This window comes from Gymnoscopelus braueri, assembly GCF_963280865.1.
Source record: "Gymnoscopelus braueri genome assembly, chromosome: 22".
NCBI lineage: Eukaryota > Metazoa > Chordata > Actinopteri > Myctophiformes > Myctophidae > Gymnoscopelus > Gymnoscopelus braueri.
In genome coordinates this window covers 16,204,664-16,227,774 of record NC_137624.1, presented here as the reverse complement: position 1 = coordinate 16,227,774, position 23,111 = coordinate 16,204,664, and the positions used below count along the sequence as shown (strand labels likewise).

Below are 23,111 nucleotides of genomic sequence, written 5' to 3'. Positions count from 1 at the left end.
AGGCACGCCATCTATGGTTCACCTGTGTCATTTGATGCAGGGAGTTTGGATTTAAGAACTCAGGCTACTTTTGAAAGATCTTTTCAGAGTCAAGCAGCATACAGCTCAATTAGCACAGGTAATTTGTTTCAATTATCATCACAGTATGACTCTTTTAAATCAGACCGGCCAATGGCTTATAGCACAGGTAATATTCATTCACTTTTTGATTCAAATTATCGATCAGTGTCCACACCACCATACGTCAGCGGAAGCTGTACTTCTTTGTATGAATCAACAATGCCAAACGTTTACGACGGTCAGTTGTCTCCTTATGGTATAAGTCCCACTTATGATGAAAACCAATGGATCCAACAATCTGCTCTATGGCAGCAGTTTCAGAATCATTCACACAGTTATCAACAGCCAGTAGAAAATCAAGGATACACAAAGCAATGTGAAGATGCACCATTAGTGCAGGGGTACTCTCTCCACTGGAGTGCCTCAAATATGAATCAACAGTATACCTCTTCACAGCCACGGGAAGAAGTTGTTTGCCAACAAGAACAGCACATTGGTCCATATCAGTTAGAGGAACAAGGATGTTTTAACAAGGATCTGTATGGCAAGAAGAGACTATGGAGTAGCTACGATGACTTGGGTAATTTACAGTCTGCAAACAAAGAGGATGGTGCATTGAACTTGACTACTAAACCAAGTAATTCCATGTTGGGGAAGTACCATTCATTTAAAGATGGCAGTTGTCATAGCCTGAGTGGTGTTTCATATCATGAAGGCTATTATGAGGAGACTGCTCCAAGCTTGTCTTATTCAGCCAACTGGCAGCATGAAATGGATAATGCTCAGGACTTACACACTGATGGCGTTTCCAATCATTCTAATTCTAATAATGCACCAGGTGCCAATGGTGAGATTGAAGAGTCTATGTATCTCGAGGATACAGAATGGTACCAGCAATGGCTTGCACTGTTGGAGCAAGGAATGTGGTGGCCAGCAGATGATGGTGATTGTGGCTACTTTGTGTACACTGATCATGAATACATCTATGCTTTGCTCACAGATGCTGCAGGTGAAAATGTATATGCTTGTTCACCTGAAGGAGAGCAGTGGGGAAATGTGCAGCAGTTGGGTAGTTTTCCTAATGCTTGGCTACACAATGAAATGGTTTCGGTCTGTGGTTTTAAAGTCCCACTGTATAATGAAGATGAGCTTCTCTGGCTACCTGGTCAAGATCAAAGTGATTCTAAACTTGTCAATGCACCCCTAGACTTATCTTCTGCATATCGAAAAGGAAACCAGATCATGAATTTAAATCTTGAGCGTTTTTCCCAAATGTTTGAAAACTCATTTATGTCACAGAGAAACCACACTGCAGATTTAGCATCATACAAACTGAACAAAGTTAGAATGGATCCTGCACATCCCACCTATATCTATCAAGACCCAGAAGTTATTGACCTCTCATGCGATAATAAAGACCACATTGGTCCGTATTGGAACAACAAGGAAATTAAGACACTTCTTGCTCAGAAGGTTGCGGTTTCCCTAAACTCTTCACCAACTTCAAACTCGTATCAGCAGCAGCTTCTTAACGACTGTTACAAGCCTTGCCAACGACGGCGTTCATCTACTGTTGTCACAGTGAAACATGTAGATGACACATCAGAGCAAGAATGGAGGAAGAGAGTAACTCCTGGAGAGGAACAGCCTAATCGTCAGTCCAAGAAGAGCTCATCTCAGTTAGACCCAGACAAAGCTGGCACAACCTCCCGTGATCAACATAGATATCCTGGGGTTGAGGCTCCTAACCAGCAATCGAAGGGCATTCTGTCTTCAGGTTTCCATAGTCTTAAGTCCAAGCTCATCAAAGAAGACCCCCCTACATCTGTAGCTCAGCCACAAAGTGTGACTCAAATTCAAAAGCCAGCCACCTCGCAGTCTAGGATATTGCCCACACTCCCAGCAGTTGGTCAAATGACCCATTCTCCTGCACTTTCGCAATCTATGGCACAGAAACCTAGACTTGCACGTCAGTCTACTATGTCACAACAGGCAGGCCTGCCAACACAGGCCACTGGGGGCTCAAGAGAATCACTACATACATCATCTGTAGTTGATAAGCCAGTGGAACAACCTGTGAATAAACCAGCTGAACAACCACAATCTGGCTTCATGGGCTTTTTAAAGTCTGCAGTTGGAATGGAAGAGCCAAAACCAGAGCCCCAGAAGTCTCCTCAGTCTACTTTGTCACAACAGGCAGGCCTTCCAACACAGACCACTGGGGGCTCAAGAGAGTCACTACATAAATCACCCATAGTTGATAAGCCAGTGGAGCAACCCGTGAATAAACCAGCTGAACAACCACAATCTGGCTTCATGAACTTATTCAAGTCGGCAGTTGGAATGGAAGAGCCAAAACCAGAGCCCCAGAAGTCTCCTCAGGCACCTTTGAATCAGCAAAGTAAAACTGCCAGCACTGCTTCCTTGCCAGGAAGTGTCACTGCAAACAAAGAACCTACAGGTGTATCTAATTTCTTTGGATCAATAGGCAGTCTATTTACTGCTGAGGCCCCTCCACCACCGCAACAGCAGGCCCAGACTCCTAGACCTAAGGGCATACAAAGACAACAAACAATTCACCAACGTGGTGCTTCTCAGCCAGGTCAGAGCCAACCCCCAGGTAAAAGTGCATCACAAGTATATCCTAGTTCTGGTACTGTTCCTGCCCCAGGCCAGCCACTAAGTGTGCCACCAACAGCACAGACAAAACCAGAACCAGCACCTAAATCAACTGGTGGACTGTTTGGCTTTTCTATTGGTGAAATGTTGTCAGGAACACCTCCACCTGCCCAGGCTGGGCCCTCACCTCAAGTGCCACCTCCAGGTCCAGCTCCTCAAGAAGAATCAATTGGTAAAAGTATATTGTCAATATTTAGTGGGCCAAGTCCACAGACTGCACCTCCTCCAAGTGCAGCGCCACAACCTCCACAAGAGGAATCTCTTGGCAAAAGTTTATTGTCATTGTTCGGTGGACCAAGTCCTCCTCAGCCTTCTGCTCAAACCAAGCCTACTGGTCAGACTCACCCCCAGGGTACTATTCCCCCAAAAGAGCCCCCAAACACAGGATTTCTCTCTGTATTTGGTGGTGCGAGTCCTCAACAGTCTCAGCCACAAACAGGTTCTATTCTTGGAGGTATTTTGTCTGGCTCATCAACTTCAACTGAAGGCCCAGCAAAGGGATTGCTGTCTATGTTTAGTGGTCCAAGTCCATCACAACCTTCACCACAGTCTGAATCACATTCTCAACAAGGTATAGTTCAAGCAGAATCTCAAGCACAAAGTGCACCCCAACCACAACCTCGACCACAAGTGCAGACAGCTAATTCTGTCCTTGGGGGAATCCTGGGTGGCTTGTCTACCTCCAATGAAAGTCCAGCAAAAAGTTTGTTCTCCATGTTCGGAGGCTCCAGTACTACACAAACCCCACCAAACTCAGGAATTACAGTACCCAAAGAAGCCGCTAAGGTTGGTCCCATGTCACCTCCACAACAAGGTACTGCTGCCCCTCCCAAAGAGCCACTGCCCACAGACCCCTCACAAGGACCATCTATGGTATCAATTAGTAGTGCTTCCCCAGGAGCATTTAGTGACACATTGGGTAAAAGCGTACATGGGGCTAGTTTGCTGGCTAATAAATCACAGACTCCCCCAATGACTGATGCCACTGTAACTGTAACATCTTCTGAAGATGGCACTAAAGCAGAAGGTATAATGACACAGCCTCCTGAAGAGGGTGCAACAGTGCAAAAGGAATCCACATCAGAAGGTGAACCTATGCCCCCTAAGGAGCCAACAGTGACAGGTTTATTGTCCATGCTCAGTGGATCAGGTCCACAGGCTTCCACCTCAAATGCTGGGTCTATTTTAGATGGTGCAAGTAAAGGTTTATTGTCAATGTTTTCTGGACTCTCTGAACCTAGTAATGTTCAAACAAGTGCTCCACCTACAGCATCTGGACCAGGGGGTATCACTAGAGGGCCCACCAACCAAACAACAACTTCTCAAACAGGTGGGTCCTTATTAGGAGGTCTGTTTGGAGGTTCTGCTCCCCAGGCTGCTGGTCCAAACAGTGGAGGTTCCATTTTGGGTGGGATATTTGGAGGAGCAGCAGCAACAGCAGCAGCCTCAACTGCAGGACCTCAGACTGGTGGATCCTTGTTGGGTGGACTTTTTGGAGGAGCTGGAACTCAGACTGCATCACCCCAAATGGGTGGCTCAATTTTGGGAGGTATATTTGGAGGGCCTACTCCTCAGCCAGCAGCTCCACAGACTGGTGGATCCTCTGCCCCTATGGAGACCCCTGGAAAAGGTTTGCTTTCAATGTTTGGAGGACCAGCTCCACCATCAGCTCCCACAATGATACCTCCAACAAAACCCAGTGCTGAGAGTAAACTACCCACTACAGCTATTCCAACTAAACCAAGTGATGAGACCAACATATCAACTGCAACTACTTTTGAGACCTCTCCAGTTGTTATTGTTCCCAAAGGTGGTGACATGACAGACACTCTAAACTCTGATAGTGCAAACCAGCATCTAGATATAAGTGCCCCCCAAACTGATAAACCAGTTGTAGTTATTGACCAGGAAGTTGATAAATCACCTGCTTTAGCTAGCCACAGTCAACCCAAAGAAGCTGACATTACTGGGGAATCAGAGCAATCTGTCAAACCACAAGAGTTGTCAAAAATTGAAACACCAGTGAGTGATCAATCTAACCAAAATCAAATGTCCCCCAAAATTGAAGAAGCACCTGCCACTGAGTCAACTCAAGCTGTAGATGAACATAAGAAAACTCCGGAGCCTGAGAAATCTGTTCTAGACTCATCGGCCGATGCAGTATCAGGCTTTATGTCCTCACTTTTCAAACCAGCAACTGCTCCTGCTCAAGGTCAACAGCAACAGGCTGGAGGATCTATATTAGGTGGCATACTTGGAGGATCCAACACCCAAACTTCTCAGACAGGGGGATCACTACTTGGGGGTTTATTTGGAGGTCCTACCACCCAGGTTACTTCTCAAGCCACTGCTCCTCCAACTGGAGCATCAATATTGGGTGGTATGTTTGGAGGAAAGCCCACTGCCCCATCTCCAGGTCCCCAGACCGCTGGCTCTCTACTGGGTGGGATGTTTGGTGGAGCTGCTTCCTCAAGTACAACACCTCAGACTGCTGGATCTTTGTTGGGTGGAATGTTTGGAGGGGCTGCTGCCCAGAGTGCAGCACCACAAGCTGGAGCATCGATACTTGGGGGAATAGGAGGGTCATTATTTGGGAGTATAGGACAAGCACCTAAGCCAGCTGATCCCAAACTAACTGAGCCGATGCAAACACATGAAACTGGACCACAACCATATCATAAAAATCAAAGCATTCCTCCCAAAGTAGTTCAAGAGGGTGCTGAGATCATAGAAGGTAAAATGGTTGACTCAAGTTTACCTGATGAAGAGCAAAAAACATTAGGTAACCAAACAGGAAGTAGTGCCCTCCCAACAGCTGTGGTAGATTCTGTAACAGCTTCTGCCACAAGTACAAATGAAACAAATCTTGAAGGAGAGGTGACACATGAGAAACCCATAGTCATTAAAGGAGAACCCGAAAGTATAGAGGCTGACAAATCAGTTCCACCAGCTAACAAAAAAATGGATACTCCAGTTGATCAGTTGCCCAAAACTGTAGAGCAACCTCAAGAAAAGTCCCTTTTTGGCTTTATGTCAGCAACCAGTGATGCAGGAAAATCTCTTGGATCCCTATTTTCATCCCCACCAACAGTGCCCTCAGGTGCTTCCTCAATGCCTCAAACACAAGGTGGTTTGTTTTCGGGATTTAAGACATTATCTGCAGGTCTGTTACAAGAGGGAATATCTTCTGCTGGAAAACAGGAGACGCCTTCTGCTTCGTTATTTGGAGCAAAGTTCGGATTCCCCTGGCAGGCAGGCCCTCCCAGCCCACAAGCTACCCCCGTTGTAACTCAGCCCAAAGCCAACGGCAAGCCAGCATCTGGTCAAGTACAAACTTTAGAAAAAGTTGCAGCATCTGATGTCCAAAAGAAGGATCCGGTAGGTTACATGGATGATGTAGCAACCCCACAGATTTGCATCTCCACTCCTGAAGTAGATCCTTCAGCATCCCTGTCCCAAAAGGAAAAGGAAAGCTTTGTAGAAACATCCCCCTCCGCAGGTCCCACATCTGAAGTGCAGCTGGACAACCAGTCCAGGAAGGACCAATTGAATGCTAAAAGGCTAGTAAAAGCATAATAAATGGCAGCCCCCTTCCCCAACACCATTCATGAGGCATTAACGTTTTGGGGAAGAGTACCTCCCTGTCCAGCTCCACAGTCCATTCATTAATTTTCATTCCATCTTTATATTGAGTGTTTCTGTTTATGTATAGTCATGTGGTCCTTTATTTATGAATGTTGCATCTTCTACAGTATGTATAACTTTATATAATAGAAGGTGCATTCTTTTCCCCAAATGAATTCCAGAACAGAAATTACACTATAAGTCATTTTGGACATTTGAGTCAGACAATACTTTTACACATGATTATTCGTGCAGTTAATTATTCAGAAACAATCGGGTGAGATTTGAGTATTTGCTATTTTGGTGATATTGGAGACTAGCTCATAAACACCACTATAGAGCCCTGCACGGGACTGTTTTATTAATCCCGTGCCTAACCGCTTCAGCTGAATTTCCGAGCATTGCCACCCGCTCCCACCATAGTTTCAACCCATCCCACCCACAGTTTATTTTTGACTGCTCGCTCCCACCCACAGCAAAGTTTAAGTAGAAGTACTTTCATTGGGACCCAAATATAAACGGAGAGAGGAGGGTGAACTGAGTATTTCACCATTCAAGCACTTCAACACCACGGACATAGACATAGCGGGCTGAGCTGGGTTATCAGTAGCTATTATTAATAAATAGATGCACACCTGTCTGTATTAATTTTTCGAAATTACGTTCTCCTCCTCCGCAAGATTGTGCTCACGAAAATGTATTTTAAAATATCTTTAGATTATATTAAGCTATTTTCCATTTCCGGCTAGCTGCCTAGGCTTCAATTAATTTGGTTTCCAGTAGGAGTTATTTATGCGACTGCACTGAAACAGAAGTGGGGAAGTTACTTGACATCCACACATTTTCAGAGCTTCCCAAGTATAGACTGTTAGGCAGAAACATTTTAAAAGTGTGGGAGCCAACACGTCTGTCTCGAGAGACTAGGTCCCACGGGACCCCAATCCCAATGCAGGGCTCTACACCAGAAACAATAACTTGTACATTTTGAATTTCTGTTCTGTGAAATGTTGTGTCTATATCCTTCTCCAAATAGGCTTTCATCAATGTGTTGTCTTAAGCATACTGTATGGCCAGTCTTTGTAGAAAACAAACCGTTTTCATTTGAACATAATAACTCAAACCTGGAGGTACTTATTAAGCAATTATTATATGTTTAAAACAAAGAAGGGAAGCGCTGCCTGGGTTCAATCACAGTGGCTCAAAACAGGTGCTCTTCTGTCGAACAGGTATAGGCATAGAAGGAAAGGAACCCAAAGTTCTGCTTGTGTTGAGGCAGACTGTTGGGGAAAAAATACTACTTCTAAGACTACAGCTTCAAAAGAGGAGGGGCTCCCATGTCCTTCTCCATTATAGTGAACAGCCATAGGATAATTTGGGTTATTTGTTTGGATGGCAGTTTTATGCTCAACCAATCTGTCTTTAAGCCGTCTTTTTCTTCTACCCACATAGAAACAGCCACACGGACATTCAAGCCGATATACCACAAAAGTAGTGTTGCAATTAGCAAAGTGATTGATTTTTATATATCCAGTAAACACATCAGTAAAACAGTTTGTTTTAGGTACATTGGTACAGTCTGCCTCACCACAAGCAGAACTTTGGGTTCCTTTGCTTCTATTATTATATGTTTTTATAACAAAGAACTAATGAAAATATACAGTATCTAGGGGTGTGCCGATTTCACGAAACGATACGATACGATATTGGGCTCACAACTTCGATACGATTTCGATACGATACGCACTTTTTTATTATGAAAATATATGGGGGAGAAAAAAAGCAAATGCAAACAAATAATTCTGTTTTTGCATTATTCAGACATGCAAACTTGTAGCTTTTCAGCTACAATAGCCGTTTTGAATCCAAATAGGGCAATAGTGTGACACCTGACCCGGAAAAAAAAAACATGTTTTTTTTCAAAAAGGTTTTTTCCCCCCCAAAACGATACATATCGTCACGAAAACGTATCGCGATATATCGCGGGACGATATATCGGCACACCCCTAACAGTATCCTATATTAAAATTGGCTTAAGGGAGGGCCGGCTGGGCGGTTATGGCATAACCATATAAGAAGTTCCCAATGTAGCTTCTGTTGGGTCCATTGATAATGCTAATGTTTTCCCAATTAGCCCTTGGCCAAATATGTGTTTGCAAATAATTTTTACATTTGTTTTAACCTGGTTGGGATGATCCAATGAAAACTGTTTGTAAAAACAATTTTCCCAGGTTTTTTGTAGTAGTAGTAGTAGTATTAGCAGTAAGTATTCTACTGTAACATTAACCATTTCCCTCACTCATCTTTCACAATCCAGTCCAGTGGAAAGTAGTCGTTATGGGTCATCAGGAAACCTGAGTCAGACCAGCTCCCAGCTTAGTGAGACTGGCCAGGAGAGTGCTGGGGGTTCAGAAATGGAGGAATCCTTCCACTCCTATCACAGCACTGGATTTCGCCCTCCGGTCAATGGACACCCACCCACAAATGGTCACCATCCCACCAACGAACATTCCATGTTCAAGGATGAAGAGACACCCGTAGACACCCGTAGACCCTCCTTGGATGTGGGAAGGGGCGTGAATATGACGAAAGACACCCCAATAGAGAGAAGGCCCTCTAAACTCCAAAGGTACACTTTTGTTTGTCAGCAGTCAGACACATTTTAAGTGCGCTATAAAGGAAAATATATGATATACTCTTCCCTTCTTTCTCGTCTTAACCCGATTTACTCCAGCTTCCATGATGAAGGACCTCCATTACCATTCTCCGTATCCAGAGTGCGCTGGTTGAAGGCCATCAATAAAGTCAGAGTTCAGCTCCGGGAGGTAAGGAGTCTTCCATCACATCAACTATTATAAACCTTGTAATTTATTATCCCCTCAAACACAAGTACAGACATACCTGCATGCAAATACACAAGAACACATCCATCTCTCTCTCTCTCTCGCTGTCACTCTCACGCTTGCGCATGTATGTCAAACACACTCGCACATGTGACATCCACTCAGATTAAGCATGCACGCACGCACCCACACACACACAAACTATTTGGAATTGGTTGAGTTTCATTTGTATGGTATGGAATTGCAGCATTACTTATGAATAATGTTTTTGGCCCGGGCCCCACTCATTGGCCGTTAATGACTTGCAGCATGGTCTGGTTTTGAAACTCAAAGAAGGTACAAAGAAGTGGTGAGCAAGAAAATACCACCTACAGGGGCCCCTGGGTGCTATAGGCACCGTCACCCTGGGGCTCCAAACCGCACCAAACTTGGCACACACACTGTTCAGGGGCCTGGCATGACAATAGTCACACCAAAAAACCTAAATTGCACACACATGGGGCACTACAGCAGTGTTACAGCAGTGTTTAACTCTTCAAATGGCCATAACTCGGAGACCATTGCTCTGATCAGCGCAACATAGGGCTGGATTTGAAGGCTGCATTGCGGCCTGAAAATGTAGTTGTTTTAAAAATGGCCATGAAGCATGTCTACATCTGATGGACCTAATGAAGACTGCATGTAGAAAAAAAACGAGGCAGATTGCTACTGTACATGTAAATGTACTCCTCTCAGCCTCCAGTGACTACAGTAATTTCCCCTCTTCCTGTGAAACTGTAATTGTGGAGGCTGATCTATGCATATCTCTCTCTCTCTGGAGCTCTACCCATCTCGCAATGCTTCGTCAGAGTGGTCCGTAATTTGCATTAATGGGCGGTTTGCCCATCTAAGTGCCTGTAATGTGGTTCCACAACGGATATCTAGTTGAAATCTAAATTCATTTTGTCACCTCCTGTCACGTTAAGTTATCAAGTTATGATCAGGCAGTCCGGTTGAATCTGTTAGAACATGTATTTGGCACAGGGAACTAATTGATGAAACAAGCTCCCGCCCTAATGAACAAGTCTCACTGTGTGTGCAGATTCACTCTCTTTTTGTCATCTTCTGTTGTCCTTCCTCTATCCTTCTTCCTCTCTCTACCATGAATGAACTAATGGAGTGGTGACTGGAGCCTGAGGGAAAGGCATAACTGAATACAAAGGGAAATATTCATGAGACAAAACATGAGTGTGAAAGGAATTAGGAAACAAATATCAGTATGCTGTTGATCCATCACCATTTTTGCCTTTTGAATTCATAAACAGTAGTGCAAATGTAACATTAATCATTAATCATTCTGTTATTAGTGAATCGGTTGAAGCTCATTGTGATTTGAGTCTAGAACATATATTCGAGGTTATTGAAAGTACATACAGTATATACATGTTATTAGTGATATAGAATTGCATTAGGACTAGAATATCCATCACCTGTGTAGTTGTGCATCCATACTGTAGAGGTGCTTTACAGATGCTGAGTCTTCTTCTGCCCATCGTCAATCAAAGTCCAGTTAGAGACCAGCGGAGGCCATAGTAAACATAGCCCATTCACTGATCCTTACCTGTGGTCAGGGGTGCACTGGTCGCTTCACGCGACACTACAGCGTTCCCACAGTCAGAAGAGAAAGACTTTTAGTTTCAGCTCCTTTAATTCAAGGCATTCCTTGAGAAGATTTACTAAAACTAAAACTAAGCTAAAAACTAGTAATTTCCTATACAAACATGTTTCCTACTATGTATACACATTAATTAAGGAAGAAAAAAATGCGTGTGCGTGCCATGCGTGCGTGTGACGTCATTAAATAGCGCCAGTAAAAGAAATACACCATTACACTCCTGCCTGTGGTCCATCCTGTTAATTAAGCCCGTTATGGACTGACAATGGAGAGGCTTCGTTAGCGCTCGCCGGGTTCCATTATGGTGATTGGTTTGCAAGGACTGGAGGATATGACCATGTTAAATGCTGGCTGACCAAAGGCAATGGGAGAGGGGGATAGAGAGCAGCAAGGTGAAAGCTGCCTTAAGTGTTATTTATTATGGAACATGGGGAAGCACTTAAGACACAAGGATGAATCCTGAGAAGACTGTAATGAATTAGGAAATGGTAGTTAATCTGTCACAGTGGTGTCAAAGAGCGCTGTGTAATAAATGAGTGCTAAACACAGCTGTACAAGAACATCCTTGCATGCTGGCACAGATTCAGAGGGAAACATGGGGCTGAATGTGTTGAACATGTAGTGTCCCTCCATTTTCAATTCCTTGGCTCAGAACTCTTACAACAAACGTATATTTGTTGTCACAAATATATGTAAATAAAATGTGTTACAATAGATTTCCGAGATAAGTTTCAGATTCTCTTGTGTGTGTATAGTATATATTTTTGTATTTTATTTTGCAGTATACGTTATTTAAATACCTATCGTGATATACTGTATGACTGTCTGCCCTGTGTGCTTGGTTCGGCTGATTGACCACTTCTGCTGGAATATTATAGATATATGACACACCATGTGTGTTAGGTCTGTTTTTGACTTGAGGAGTCAAAAGACTCCGTGACCGTTAGCCACTTAACCACAAACATGTTTTTTTTTTTTTTTTTTTTTGGCCTATAATGACCTGCCCAAAATGGGGATGCCAGGCTTAAAGTGGTTAAGAGGGAGAGTAGATGGCAGGAACTGGACAGATGTGGGGATGCAGAAAAAGAGGAAGATGGAGAGGGGGCGGGGGCTGAGTACAGACTGTCTCTCAGCTTCAGATTAGCTTTGTGGTGGACTACATTGCCAGAGGACAGAGGGAGACGGAGAGAGAGAACAGTGAAAGCATGCAGAAGTGGGAGGGAGGGAGGGAGGGAGGGATGGGGGCGACATGGAGGGAGGGATATTTAACTGGGGTTGAACTGCAGTGTTTTCCTAGTCTACCCTTTCCCTTCCAGTGGTAGAAGCGCGAGATTTACATCTGCCGGTATATCTGTCTGTCTGGATGAGGAACAGCTACCCATAGCCCAGTGGGGAAATTAAGGCACAGGATGGGATTACAAGCACTGGAGGATTTGTATTTTTGAAAGACTTTTTATTTCTATTTTTATCCATACCAACTTGCTGATCACTGTTCCACATGGATTCATTAGCTTTTTTTATGATGCCATCTACAGGTTGTTCTTAATAATAATAATAATAATAATACTTTTTTGTCTCTGTGAGGTAAGGTTTATATTACATATCACGCATATTGTTTTGTGTATTCGGTATACAGTAAAAAAGTTTATGACATTATTTAAATTACTCCTGTAAAGTTACATGTACATATAAAGTTACATGCTAGAACACAGTTGTAGCATGTTTAGCTAATAAGTGGGTGAAAGATCTTGTACATTGTTATGCATCTTAGTTGAGTCATATCATGATTTGAAATACTTGAGGTAAGCCCTTACCACCCCCCAAAATTCCAGTTAGGCTCAACACTTACTTTTCAAGTCTTAAACTGAAGGAGATTCGTTTATATGAAGTCTAGACGGTCAGATGAAAGACTAACAATGCAAGTCATCTTTTTTTCCAGGCCACAGACCATTTAGTAAGGAGAGACATTGCTGCAGGGAATTGCTAAGACTGTCAGTGAGGATGGGCCAGACTTCAACCGGCCGTCTCAGCCTCTCTTTATTCTGACCAGTTAACTGATAAAGTCATTGGCCTTCACAGACCAAATAGATCATTGGCTGTCTCGACTAAATGGGCCAGCGGCACTCAGGAGTGCAGCTCAACGAGCTGCTGAAAGGCATTTGTGTCTGTACTGTAATATATATATATATATATATATATATATATATATATATATATATATATATATATATATAGATATAGAGATATAGAGATATATAGATAGATAGATATAGAAAGGTTACTTTAAGTGAGTTAGCCAGAAATACAAAAGAAAAACAATTTAAATGAAAAAAGGGAGAGATCATTTTAATTGGGAGATCTTTCTCTTGGTGGGTCTCACACAATCCCGGAATCTATTCAGCTGCTAACCCTCCTCAGTTAGAAGCAGGAGTAGCCCCATCCTACCTCTGTAGCCCCAATGCACATCCTATTAGCCCCATGGGTCTGTCAAACTGTGCTTACTGGTGTCCATGATACCTTGCTGCCTTCCAGACTCTTATCATGCTAATGCACACCACCAGTGCTGAGTGCTATTGGACAGAGGTTTAACCCAAGGTGGAGGGATGAGTTAATTAAGTTTCCAACTATCACTCGCAAGCAGCACTCTGAATCATCTCCCCCTGTCCCTTCTCACTCGGTTCACCCTCTCTGTCTTAAAGCAAATGGGGAAGAAGGGAATAAGTTTCCTTCCTTTTCTTGCTCAAGTTTCCCGAATTGTTGATACTGTGTAGATTTATCTGTTTCAGAATTACAATGTTTGGTATTCAATTTGCAGTTATGCATGGGGTCACATTCAGTCTGGTTTTACCTTTCTTCAAATGGAATTTTATACATTTATTCAGTTCACATTAATGGAAATCTTAAGCTGGGTGGCTTAATAGGGTGGTGATGGACAGGGCAGTTTGCAGATTGACTAGTTAAGGTGGGCAGTATGACACACACTGTCACTCAAACAGACGACTGTATTGGGGGATTGGACAGCACTGATTACATACAGTGGCAGGCTGTTTGACAACACAATTTTCAATATATATATTGCATTTTGCACTTTATTTATTCACAGGCAAGTAATATGGAGATAGCCCCCCCCCCCCCCATGGCTAAAGCAGTGACTGCATAGGAAACAATAATAAAATGACACGTCATATGTAATTTACAATCTAATAAATAGGACCGAGAAACGGCAATGACAGGAAGAGAAAGGAGTTTGACAGAGCAGCAAAAATGGCAGCACACTTTGAACATGGTCAACTTAATTAAAAGCATTTACAGTTTCCAGAAGATTAGTCTTCATTTTTCCTGACAGTGACCTTAAACGTGCCAGGAGTATCTTAAGAGAAAGATGAACCTTTATTGCTTGTGAAATTCAGGTGTCATAGCAGTGACGGAACCAAGTTTGAGATACAGGACAGGATTTTCTGTTAACTAAAGACCTGGAGAGATTGGGAGACCCCTGTTATTGAGCAATATATATAGAGCTATTTAACACATTTTAACTAAAACATGTCACAGGGCCCTGAAGTCTTGGCACCTCAGACTATTGTGTCCTCTGGCATTCTCTATAGAGCTGTTGTGACGCTGAGCCATTGTCTTACAAACAGGATTACTGTCCTTTAGGTAAAAAGCAGTGCTTTCCCTATCTGTACTTTGTTGAAGTAAGTCCTCCTGTCAGGCAGATGTATTGGGTGGAAGGTCAGGCCCGTCTCAGGCCATACAGCCGATGTGTGGAGGAATTACACAGCTTCAGAGGAGCGAAATGGAGCCTGACTGATCGTTCTGGCCGATATATATCGGCCATTATTTGACTTTTTTTGACGACATCGGCATCAACCTGTCATCCCTATTTTGGCATGTCATTATAGAAAAGATGCAAAACAAAAAAATAGCTGATCTACAAGTCGCATTGTGAGCTTGTAGATCTAATATTTTTTGAAAGATTTAGAATAGGGCTTTAGTGGTTAATTAAGATAAAGTTACGTTTTTGTATTTAATATTTATTTGTTGCTTGTTCACCAAATCTGTTTTTCAAATTGATTGATTGATTTTGCACTTTATGACAAAATATCGGTCAAACTGTCGGTAATCAGTGGTCTGGAGCCCTATATGCACGGGACTAGTAATAGGACATCTGTGACTTTAATCCCGTTTCCGTAATTTGTAAAGTAATAATTCCAGGGTAAATTGCCTACTATATTTCAGCCAATCTGGGAACCCATCGGCAAAAAAATGGGGAAAAAAGCTGAGCTCAATCTGTTTTGAGAGATTATATTTCAGCACGGAGGTAATCTGATAACACTATTCTGTAATTTCTCAGTAATTTGGAGGAGAAAAAAAAAGTCTGCTTCTTTGCCTGAAGGTTTTGACAGCATATTTGGGTGCAAATCCAGCTCATCTCGGTACACAGCATGGACAGTAATAATCAAAATGATAACTCAATGAGAATAAAAATGCCTCATGTGGCCTAAACACCTAAACAACATAATTTTCAATCGTGTTGAGAGGGTGGTTTAAACATTTTGTTCAACAGGAAAATATTATCCCCTAATAACCAACACTTGTTTTCCGATCATTTCCCTGGTTGGATTTTCTTTCTGCACTTTTGGCCCATGTGGAGGTAATGGTGACAAAATGAAAGTATTAGAATAGTATATAGGCCATAGCGTGATCGATAAACGTTCTACTTGGATTTGTCAATTTCATTCTGCATACACATAAGATGGCATTTTTTACCGTAAATAAATGCAGACGTTGGGGGGGGTAATTTTATTACATGAGGTCCCCATGTAATACTAATCCTGTGCGAATAGGGCTTAGCACTACCAAAATTGGGATCGGCGTCTCTGGTGGAGTAGTGATTAAAGCAGGGATTTAATGTTGTACAGTATGTATGTGTGCATGCTCGTGTGTTTGAGAGAGAGTGAGAGCAGTTTTGTTTGTTTGTGGAGTTTGGCTGAAAAAAGTATTGCATTTATTTTTGTTTATCTATTTTCTGGTCTGCTGAACATTTGGACAGTATTATTAACAGTCAAACAGTGAAGCTAAATATGTTTGACTAAGCGTTTTTAAATCACAGAATTCATGTTATAAAGGACAGGATGAAATTGATTGGAGAGAAGTTTCCTGAAAGAAAGAGTGATTGAATGAATTCAGCTTTACCTGACTAAGGCAGTGAAATGTAACAAAATGTATTTCTTTCTGTTCCACTTACAGTACCTTGAGGTTAAAACTTGAACCATGAGTCTATGACTTACCATGAGTAGAAAATCATTGCATTTCAACAGTAACACTTTGAAATCTGATTATCAAACACTTGTCTCTCAGTTCTTTCCTGTTAGTCATGGATGTGATGGAGAGGGCTCTCTGAGCTCTTCAGTTCCCTTCCACTTCAGGATGTGGTTCGTACTCAGACCACTCTGAGACCTGAGCTATCTGGTCAGTCCATGTTGGGGACCAGACTTTCAACTCTCAGGAATGTTCTCCAGAGGCCACCTCAGTGGACAGGATGGACTCTACAACATGGAGATCCTTCCACACCAGCTACCCAGTGGGGGAGAGCTGGGGAAGAAGCCCCGAACCCAGAGCCCCAAGCTGGGGAGAGGAATGCGGAGGAAGTTGCAGAGGGTTTTGCAGGGATCTGGTGATGACTCACTCCATTCACGGGCATCAGTGGAAGTGGAACAGGACATGTTCATCTGTGGTCTGAGGAGAGATCCCTCCAGCAGGGATACGTCAGAGGCCCACAACCGTCATAGCCATACAGGGGACCCAAGTGGGCCCATGTTGGCAGGATTGGAGCTGAGTAGAGATGGTCACATGCTAGCTCCTTGTGTCGTCCATTCCAATGGCTCCCCCGCCGGCATCCCAGACCTGACTCCATCAGGAGAGAACAGCAGCTCTGATTGTCAAGATGGAATCGGGGTGGTGGACGATACTATACCCAGGCCCAGTGATGCAGAGGAGGACAGAGATGAAGAAGCAGGGGAGAGTTCTAGTAACATCGTAGAGCACATCCTTAAAGAGTTGAGAGGCATTAACAAGATCCAAGAGGAGATTTCGGACCTGAGGCAGTACTTGAGCTCTGTGCGAGGCTCGGTGGACGAGGTGTCCTGTTGTGTGGATGCAGTACTCAACGAGATAGGAGAGATGTACTCTGGAGCTGCAGCTGCCCCCCAGCTTCAGCCTGTCCATACATCACCCAGAGTCAGGAGAGGGAGCCTAGGGAGACAGAATGCCGTCACATCCCTTCACATGAGAGCCACCAGCCCACTGCTCTACCACCTCGACTGGGACACAGATTCCAGGCAGAGTCCACGCCTGGTGCAACGGCCTATATCACCTAAGCAATGGAGAGAAGATAAAGTTGTTCGCCAATCAGAGCAAACTGATCAGGACAATTCGGACCAGAACTCAGACGTGCACTCCTCAGATGCCACGGCAGCTGCCCTCTGCTACCTTGCAGATCAATTTGAGCACAATTGCTACAGCACCAGCTCCCTGTCCTCGTGCCACAGCTCCACCTGTCCAGAAAGAGGTAGCAGGTACCACACCCGTGATACAGCATTTGACAGATGGACCTCTGTAGACATACAGCACAGTGCGAGTGGAGAGGGAGGTTGGAGCGAAGAGGATCTCTGCTCCTGTGTGAACAGCAGAGAGGATCTGGAGAACAGTTCCGGTGTATGGGACAGGTGCACCACCGAGGACACCAGTAGCACACCAGGGCTGTCTTCACACAGCAGCTCTGAGCACCTCTCGTTGCTCTTCGGACAACATTACAACTCCCCCTCCAGTTCTTCCAGTGTGCTGAACTGGAGGCCATCCAGGCTGCAGGCTTCTGCTGAGGGAAACATAGAGTGTGACTGTGTGACCAACTGCCCTTATTCTCGTAGCTCTGGTTACCACACCATGGATGCCTTTGCTGATGAACTTGGCAGTGAGCCCTCTAGGAGTCTGAGTTGCTCCACTGTGCTACTGACAGACTGCGATGATGGCTGCCTGGAGCTTCTCTCCCCCTGCGACCACTGCCCGTCCTTGGCTGACACTTTGGATGTAGGCTCAGCTGAGAGTCTGGACCAAGAGTGGACGGAAGAGAACGTCTCCCAGGACAATGCAACAGACCGTTGTTCTAGAACGACTCAAGAGGGTCCCAAGTCTGAGAGCACAGACGAGACCCTCGGTGTAGGATTTGATGTGAAGACTTTCACCAAGGCTGTGCTCACTTTCCGGTCTGCTTTAAAAGGAGCTTTTAAAAAGCTGGACGGTTCCAACACTGAATATGCAGACGATGGCAGTGGGTCTGAGGCAGCTTCCTCCCCTGCCAGACGATTCAGTGATCCTCCAAAGGGGGACAGCACACCACAGCACGCAGGGGGAGATGTAAGGGTGCCAGAACATCAGACAGAGTTTGGTACTCCAGAGGAGGAATACAGTGAGCCTTCAGTCTATATGGACTGTGGCCCACCACATGAGAATGTGTCCTGCCCCCTTATTCCTTCGCCCTCTGAAACAAGCCACTCTGCCGGCACCCCTACTGAATACCATTCCATGGAGCTCTCACTAGGGAGAGAAGAATCCCCAACAGATAAAGGAACATCTATTCCAGACCTGATGCCAGACCACAGCTCAGGAGGGCAGGATCCGGTAGGTCCTAATGCCCCGGCGAGTCCAGTGGGGCGAGTGGTCAGTCCGGAAGGGCTGGCTTTAAGTCCCATTGGGGAGGACCGTGCACTTGGTGAGGCAGAAACGAGAAAGCCATCTGATGAAAGTCACAAAGCGCGCATGGATAATTTCCAGCGCATTCTGAGGGAAAAGAGGCAAACTCATCAAAGACTGTCCAGGTCCACTCAGGAGTCCCAGGGGTCCCATGGGTCTCAAGCTTCGGCGGGATCCCAATCTCAGGATGAGTTTGCCACAGGTATCTTAATGTATATTTTCTCTATTTGCCACTGGCCATGCACCAAGCCCAGTAGAACAAAGAGCAAAAATAAATATGAACACATATTCTCTGTATACCGAAGACTTTGATTACCAGTGTTATATTACTACGGCAGAACTCTACTTCTTTCATGATTTATTTTTTCCCCCCTTTTCAGAGTTTGGCAGAGACGATAATCAGGTCACTCATATAACGTGAACTCCCTTTTTAAAGTTTATCTTTGTTGTTTTTGTGTTGTTCCTCTGTGTTGTCCAGCATTGTTTTCCTTTTTACACTCTGTATCAGTAGCATGATTCATGGTTCTGATTCTCTTTGATTTGCATTTGTCATAACATTTCAATGGATCTCTTCCATCTGTGGTTTCTAATTTTAAAATTGATGAGGGGTAATTGACTACCGGTATATTTGAATGACAGCCATTATAATCTGATTGAATTTAATACTTCACACCACTGGGGGACCTAGGTGAATGTGTCAGTGTCCCTGAGCAAGACACTTAACCCCTAACTTCTCCCTGGGCGCTGTATATTAATGAAAGTGCCTACTCAAGGTTCAAGGTTGTTCTTTGTTCAAATCTTGTGCACAGGTAGGTACATAAGAGTCAAACTTAATTTTGTTAGGCTTCCTTCAGATAATGTAGCAGCATAGGTAATAATGATAAAAGTAAAGAAAGAGAATGACAGAAAAACAAGATCAAAAAGACTCAGTAGTTTTATACTAATAGGATTATAAAGAAATAAATCAGCGTATGTGCAATGTACATACAGTATATGCTTGGCATATCATATACACCATCAGCATTATCAGTAGCTGCCACAGTACCATACAACAGCACAGTACCTTCTATATGCCACAGTTTTTAGGTAAGAGTTTTTTATGGTGCAAAAAAAATATGTGTAGTGCAGACTGGTGTAACAGTGACATACTAATAGTTACGGTGGGTAAAAACAGAAGACAAATAGTTTTTTTGCTTAGCTGTGGCTAATACTATTGCCTCACAGCAAGAAAGTCCAGGGTTCAAGCTCTGGTTGACTTGGACCTTTCTGTGGAGTCTCGCCGTGTTAATGTGGGTTTGCCCCGGGTGCTCCACTTTTGACCTACAGTACAGCAAAAGAAACGCACTACGGACAAACTCCAAGGCACTGGCCTTTGTGCTGGAGCTGGTCCCTGTGCACTGCTCAATGGCTCCTATCGTTTGGGAGGATGAACCTCCCCATGGGGATAAATAAAGTATAACTTAACCATTGATGGGTACTGTACAGTAGCGACACCCCCTCATCCATAGTGAGAAGATGTGACTAAATAAGATGAAGTCCTCAAAGAAAACAAAACCTTTTACCTGTGAATAATCTCAGTGCTTGAATTATTTTGTATACAAATCAATGCAATTTCTTGGGTTTGGTTGGGGCTGTAGCGTTTGAGTACACGCACATTATTTAGACAGCTCTACTACTAGCTTTTACATAAGCAGATGCTACTTAGAGTAGTTTTCCCGGGACTTTTTCAAACACTGAGACATCCATTGTGTGAGAGGGAGCCCTCCATGGATCCACAAGTTACAACCACAACTTCCCTTTAGCTGAGGCTGTCAAAGAGGAGTGAATAGAGGCTGATGAGAAGCTATACCTTGGAGGAATAACATAGAGTAGAGTATAGTTTGTTCATTACTTGTCTTTCTTAAAAAAGGAAAGAGTTATGGAAGTATGAAGAAGTTGTATATATGTGTTTACCAAAGAATGGAACTTATTCATCATCTTGGTGTGTGCATAATTTATTTTCTCCATCTCATTCATGGCATCTTGTCTTTCGTCCGTATGACATTAGCCTTAAGAGTTTGCCAACATGTATCTCAGCAAGTGGTTCAGAGAGGTCTGTGGACATCATACTGCGTCATGTTGTTTCTTGTCTAACTTTGCATGCACTATAATAACCCAAGGGGTGAAACTCAACCAATCCCAAGTTTCCTTTACTCCCTTGTCCCTATACCACAGTGTTGTATCTCAGCAAGCATTATGATGAATGTAAAGTCTGCAATTTTATATTTCATAGGTACATGATGAAGACGAGCCCAACGCTAGGCAGGCCTGGATCAAACCAGGGTAAGTCGTGTGTTTTACAGCCACATTTGGGTATTTTATTAATACTGGTAGAGTACAATGGACCCTTTTCACAGAGGCCATTTCGATATGTAAATGTGGCTAATGGTAATAACATTAATTGTGGGTGTGTTTAATTTAGGTATTTAATGTAACCTACAGTAAATGTTAAAGATTCGTAAACAGGAAGTACCCTAACCCAATATGAGTAGTATTATGTATTCACATTTTGTCAGACCACAAAATGATATGTTATAAACCACCCAGACAAATTACAATGATTTAAAAAAAAGTGTATAAAAATTGGTTTCAAAGTCATGAAAAATAAGATGTAGTCTGCTTATGACTGTGGGGTGGGCGGGGGGGTCCACTGAAGGCAGTGAAATAATTATTATAGCCAAAAGATGCCGATACACTAAGGTCATAGACACCATAGTTGGCAGAAGGCTGGTGTCCCTTGGCAGAAGACTGGTGTATCAGTGACACTGATGACATCACTGAAACTCACCTGAGCGTGTCATCAGGTGAGGTGTTTAGCCATAAAAACGTCTCCCATCACGAAATGCCCAAAATGGGGCATTTCGTGTTTACGGGCTCTTAAAATTTCACCTGTTATGCTTTGCTTGTAGTGGTGGATCCGGCCTGTATGGAATTGACAGCATGCCAGACCTGCGTAAGAAGAAACCTATCGCCTTGGTCAGCGATGTGGTCAGTACCCGATCTTTTTCTCATTCCTTTGTTCATCCAGTTTGTTTTGCTCTGCCCTTTGGGAGTGTACTGTACTGTATGTCTGTCTATGTGTTTGTTGATACCAACCCAACAGGATCAGTTTGCAATATGCTCTTAGAGAGCTTCGGATTTGCGAGGGTAGATTTACAATTTTAAGTTTATTATCAACGAAATGGAGACAAATGAAATCAGACTGATCATTTTTCTCTCCCTCCTCTCTTAAATTCCCCAAACTATGCCCCCATCCACAACCACTCTCTTGAATGCACTCTCTCTCCTTGGTCAGGCTATGGTAAGTTAATAGAACCCAACTGCCCCTCCCCTTTTCTACTGAATAGAAAGTATCAAGTAGGACAAATTCAACAGTGGATACATCATGTAAGTACTGTACATACTGTGCAGTGGTTCTCAACCTTTTCTGAATCAGGGCCCACTTGGAAAATCTTGAATGTGTTCGTGGCCCACCCATCTGACCACCTAGCACGGGTGTTAAGTGATCAGATGGGTGGGCTGCGAGCATGTTTATTTTAATCAATCGGTTGTGTTCCGGCTTGGATCAGTGGAACTAACATAATATAAGTACATTTTTAAGATGTTTTTTTTTCTTTTTTAGAAAGAAAAAATACCAACATTATTTTTACATTATTTTTTTTTAATATTAATGTTATTATATCAATACAATCTTAGTGTTTTGCCAATCAGGTTGAGAATCACTGATGTAGTGGATACTTTATCGTAGACTTCTTCCCAGTTAGTGACACATGTTTCCACGCATCCTCCCAGTTAGAATGTGTTCCTACTTGATACAGTCATCTAAAAAGAAACTAACAAAACAAAACAACAAAAAAACACAATCAACTAATCAAACGCATTTACCTGCTTAACATCAAATGCTGAGCCCTGCACAGACCATCACAACCTCTGGGCTTTGATAAACACAACCATATGGGTAATGTGTTGGAACTGTTGCGTACACACACACACACACACACACACACACACACACACACACACACACACACACACACACACACACACACACACACACACACACACACACACACACACACACACACACACACTCTCTCTCTGAAGTGATGGTTCTGTCTGTCCACATGGTTACAACTAACATGTCCTCAGATACGGCAGCTATCCCAGTGATAATACTTTCCAGAGTCTCTCCTAATATTACTCACCCGGGTTTTTCGATTGTCTGATAACAATCTACTAATATCTTGACAAAAATCCTCCTAACCCTTACTGACCACTTCAACTGATCCTCACTCTTCTTACCGTTCTTACCGTACCTACTTATTCTTGTCCCATATTGCAATTTTTTTTAATAAAATGTATGTGTATATACAGATATGTATATCGTTGCTGTCGGGCAGAAACCTCTTACTTATGTTTTTTTTGTAAATTAATGCCCTACTTTCTCATACTACAGTGTCACA

The 23,111-nt window shown here is 43.3% G+C and overlaps 1 protein-coding gene across 4 annotated transcripts in view; it reads left to right on the top strand.

Annotated features, from left to right (window-relative positions):
- Window positions 1-23,111, top strand: part of LOC308077913 (protein unc-13 homolog B-like) — a 95,172-nt gene that overhangs the window by 41,376 nt on the left and 30,685 nt on the right. For all 4 annotated transcript variants that reach the window (XR_013932471.1, XM_080418910.1, XM_080418909.1 and 1 more), the window contains 4 exons: window positions 8,678-8,989; window positions 9,095-9,185; window positions 20,882-20,931; window positions 21,558-21,636. Coding sequence is in view for 3 of the 4 variants with exons in the window: in XM_080418910.1 (XP_080275036.1) it covers window positions 8,678-8,989; window positions 9,095-9,185; window positions 20,882-20,931; window positions 21,558-21,636 (532 nt within the window). In the remaining variant the exon portion in view is untranslated. The remainder of the gene's footprint in view (window positions 1-8,677; window positions 8,990-9,094; window positions 9,186-20,881; window positions 20,932-21,557; window positions 21,637-23,111) is intronic.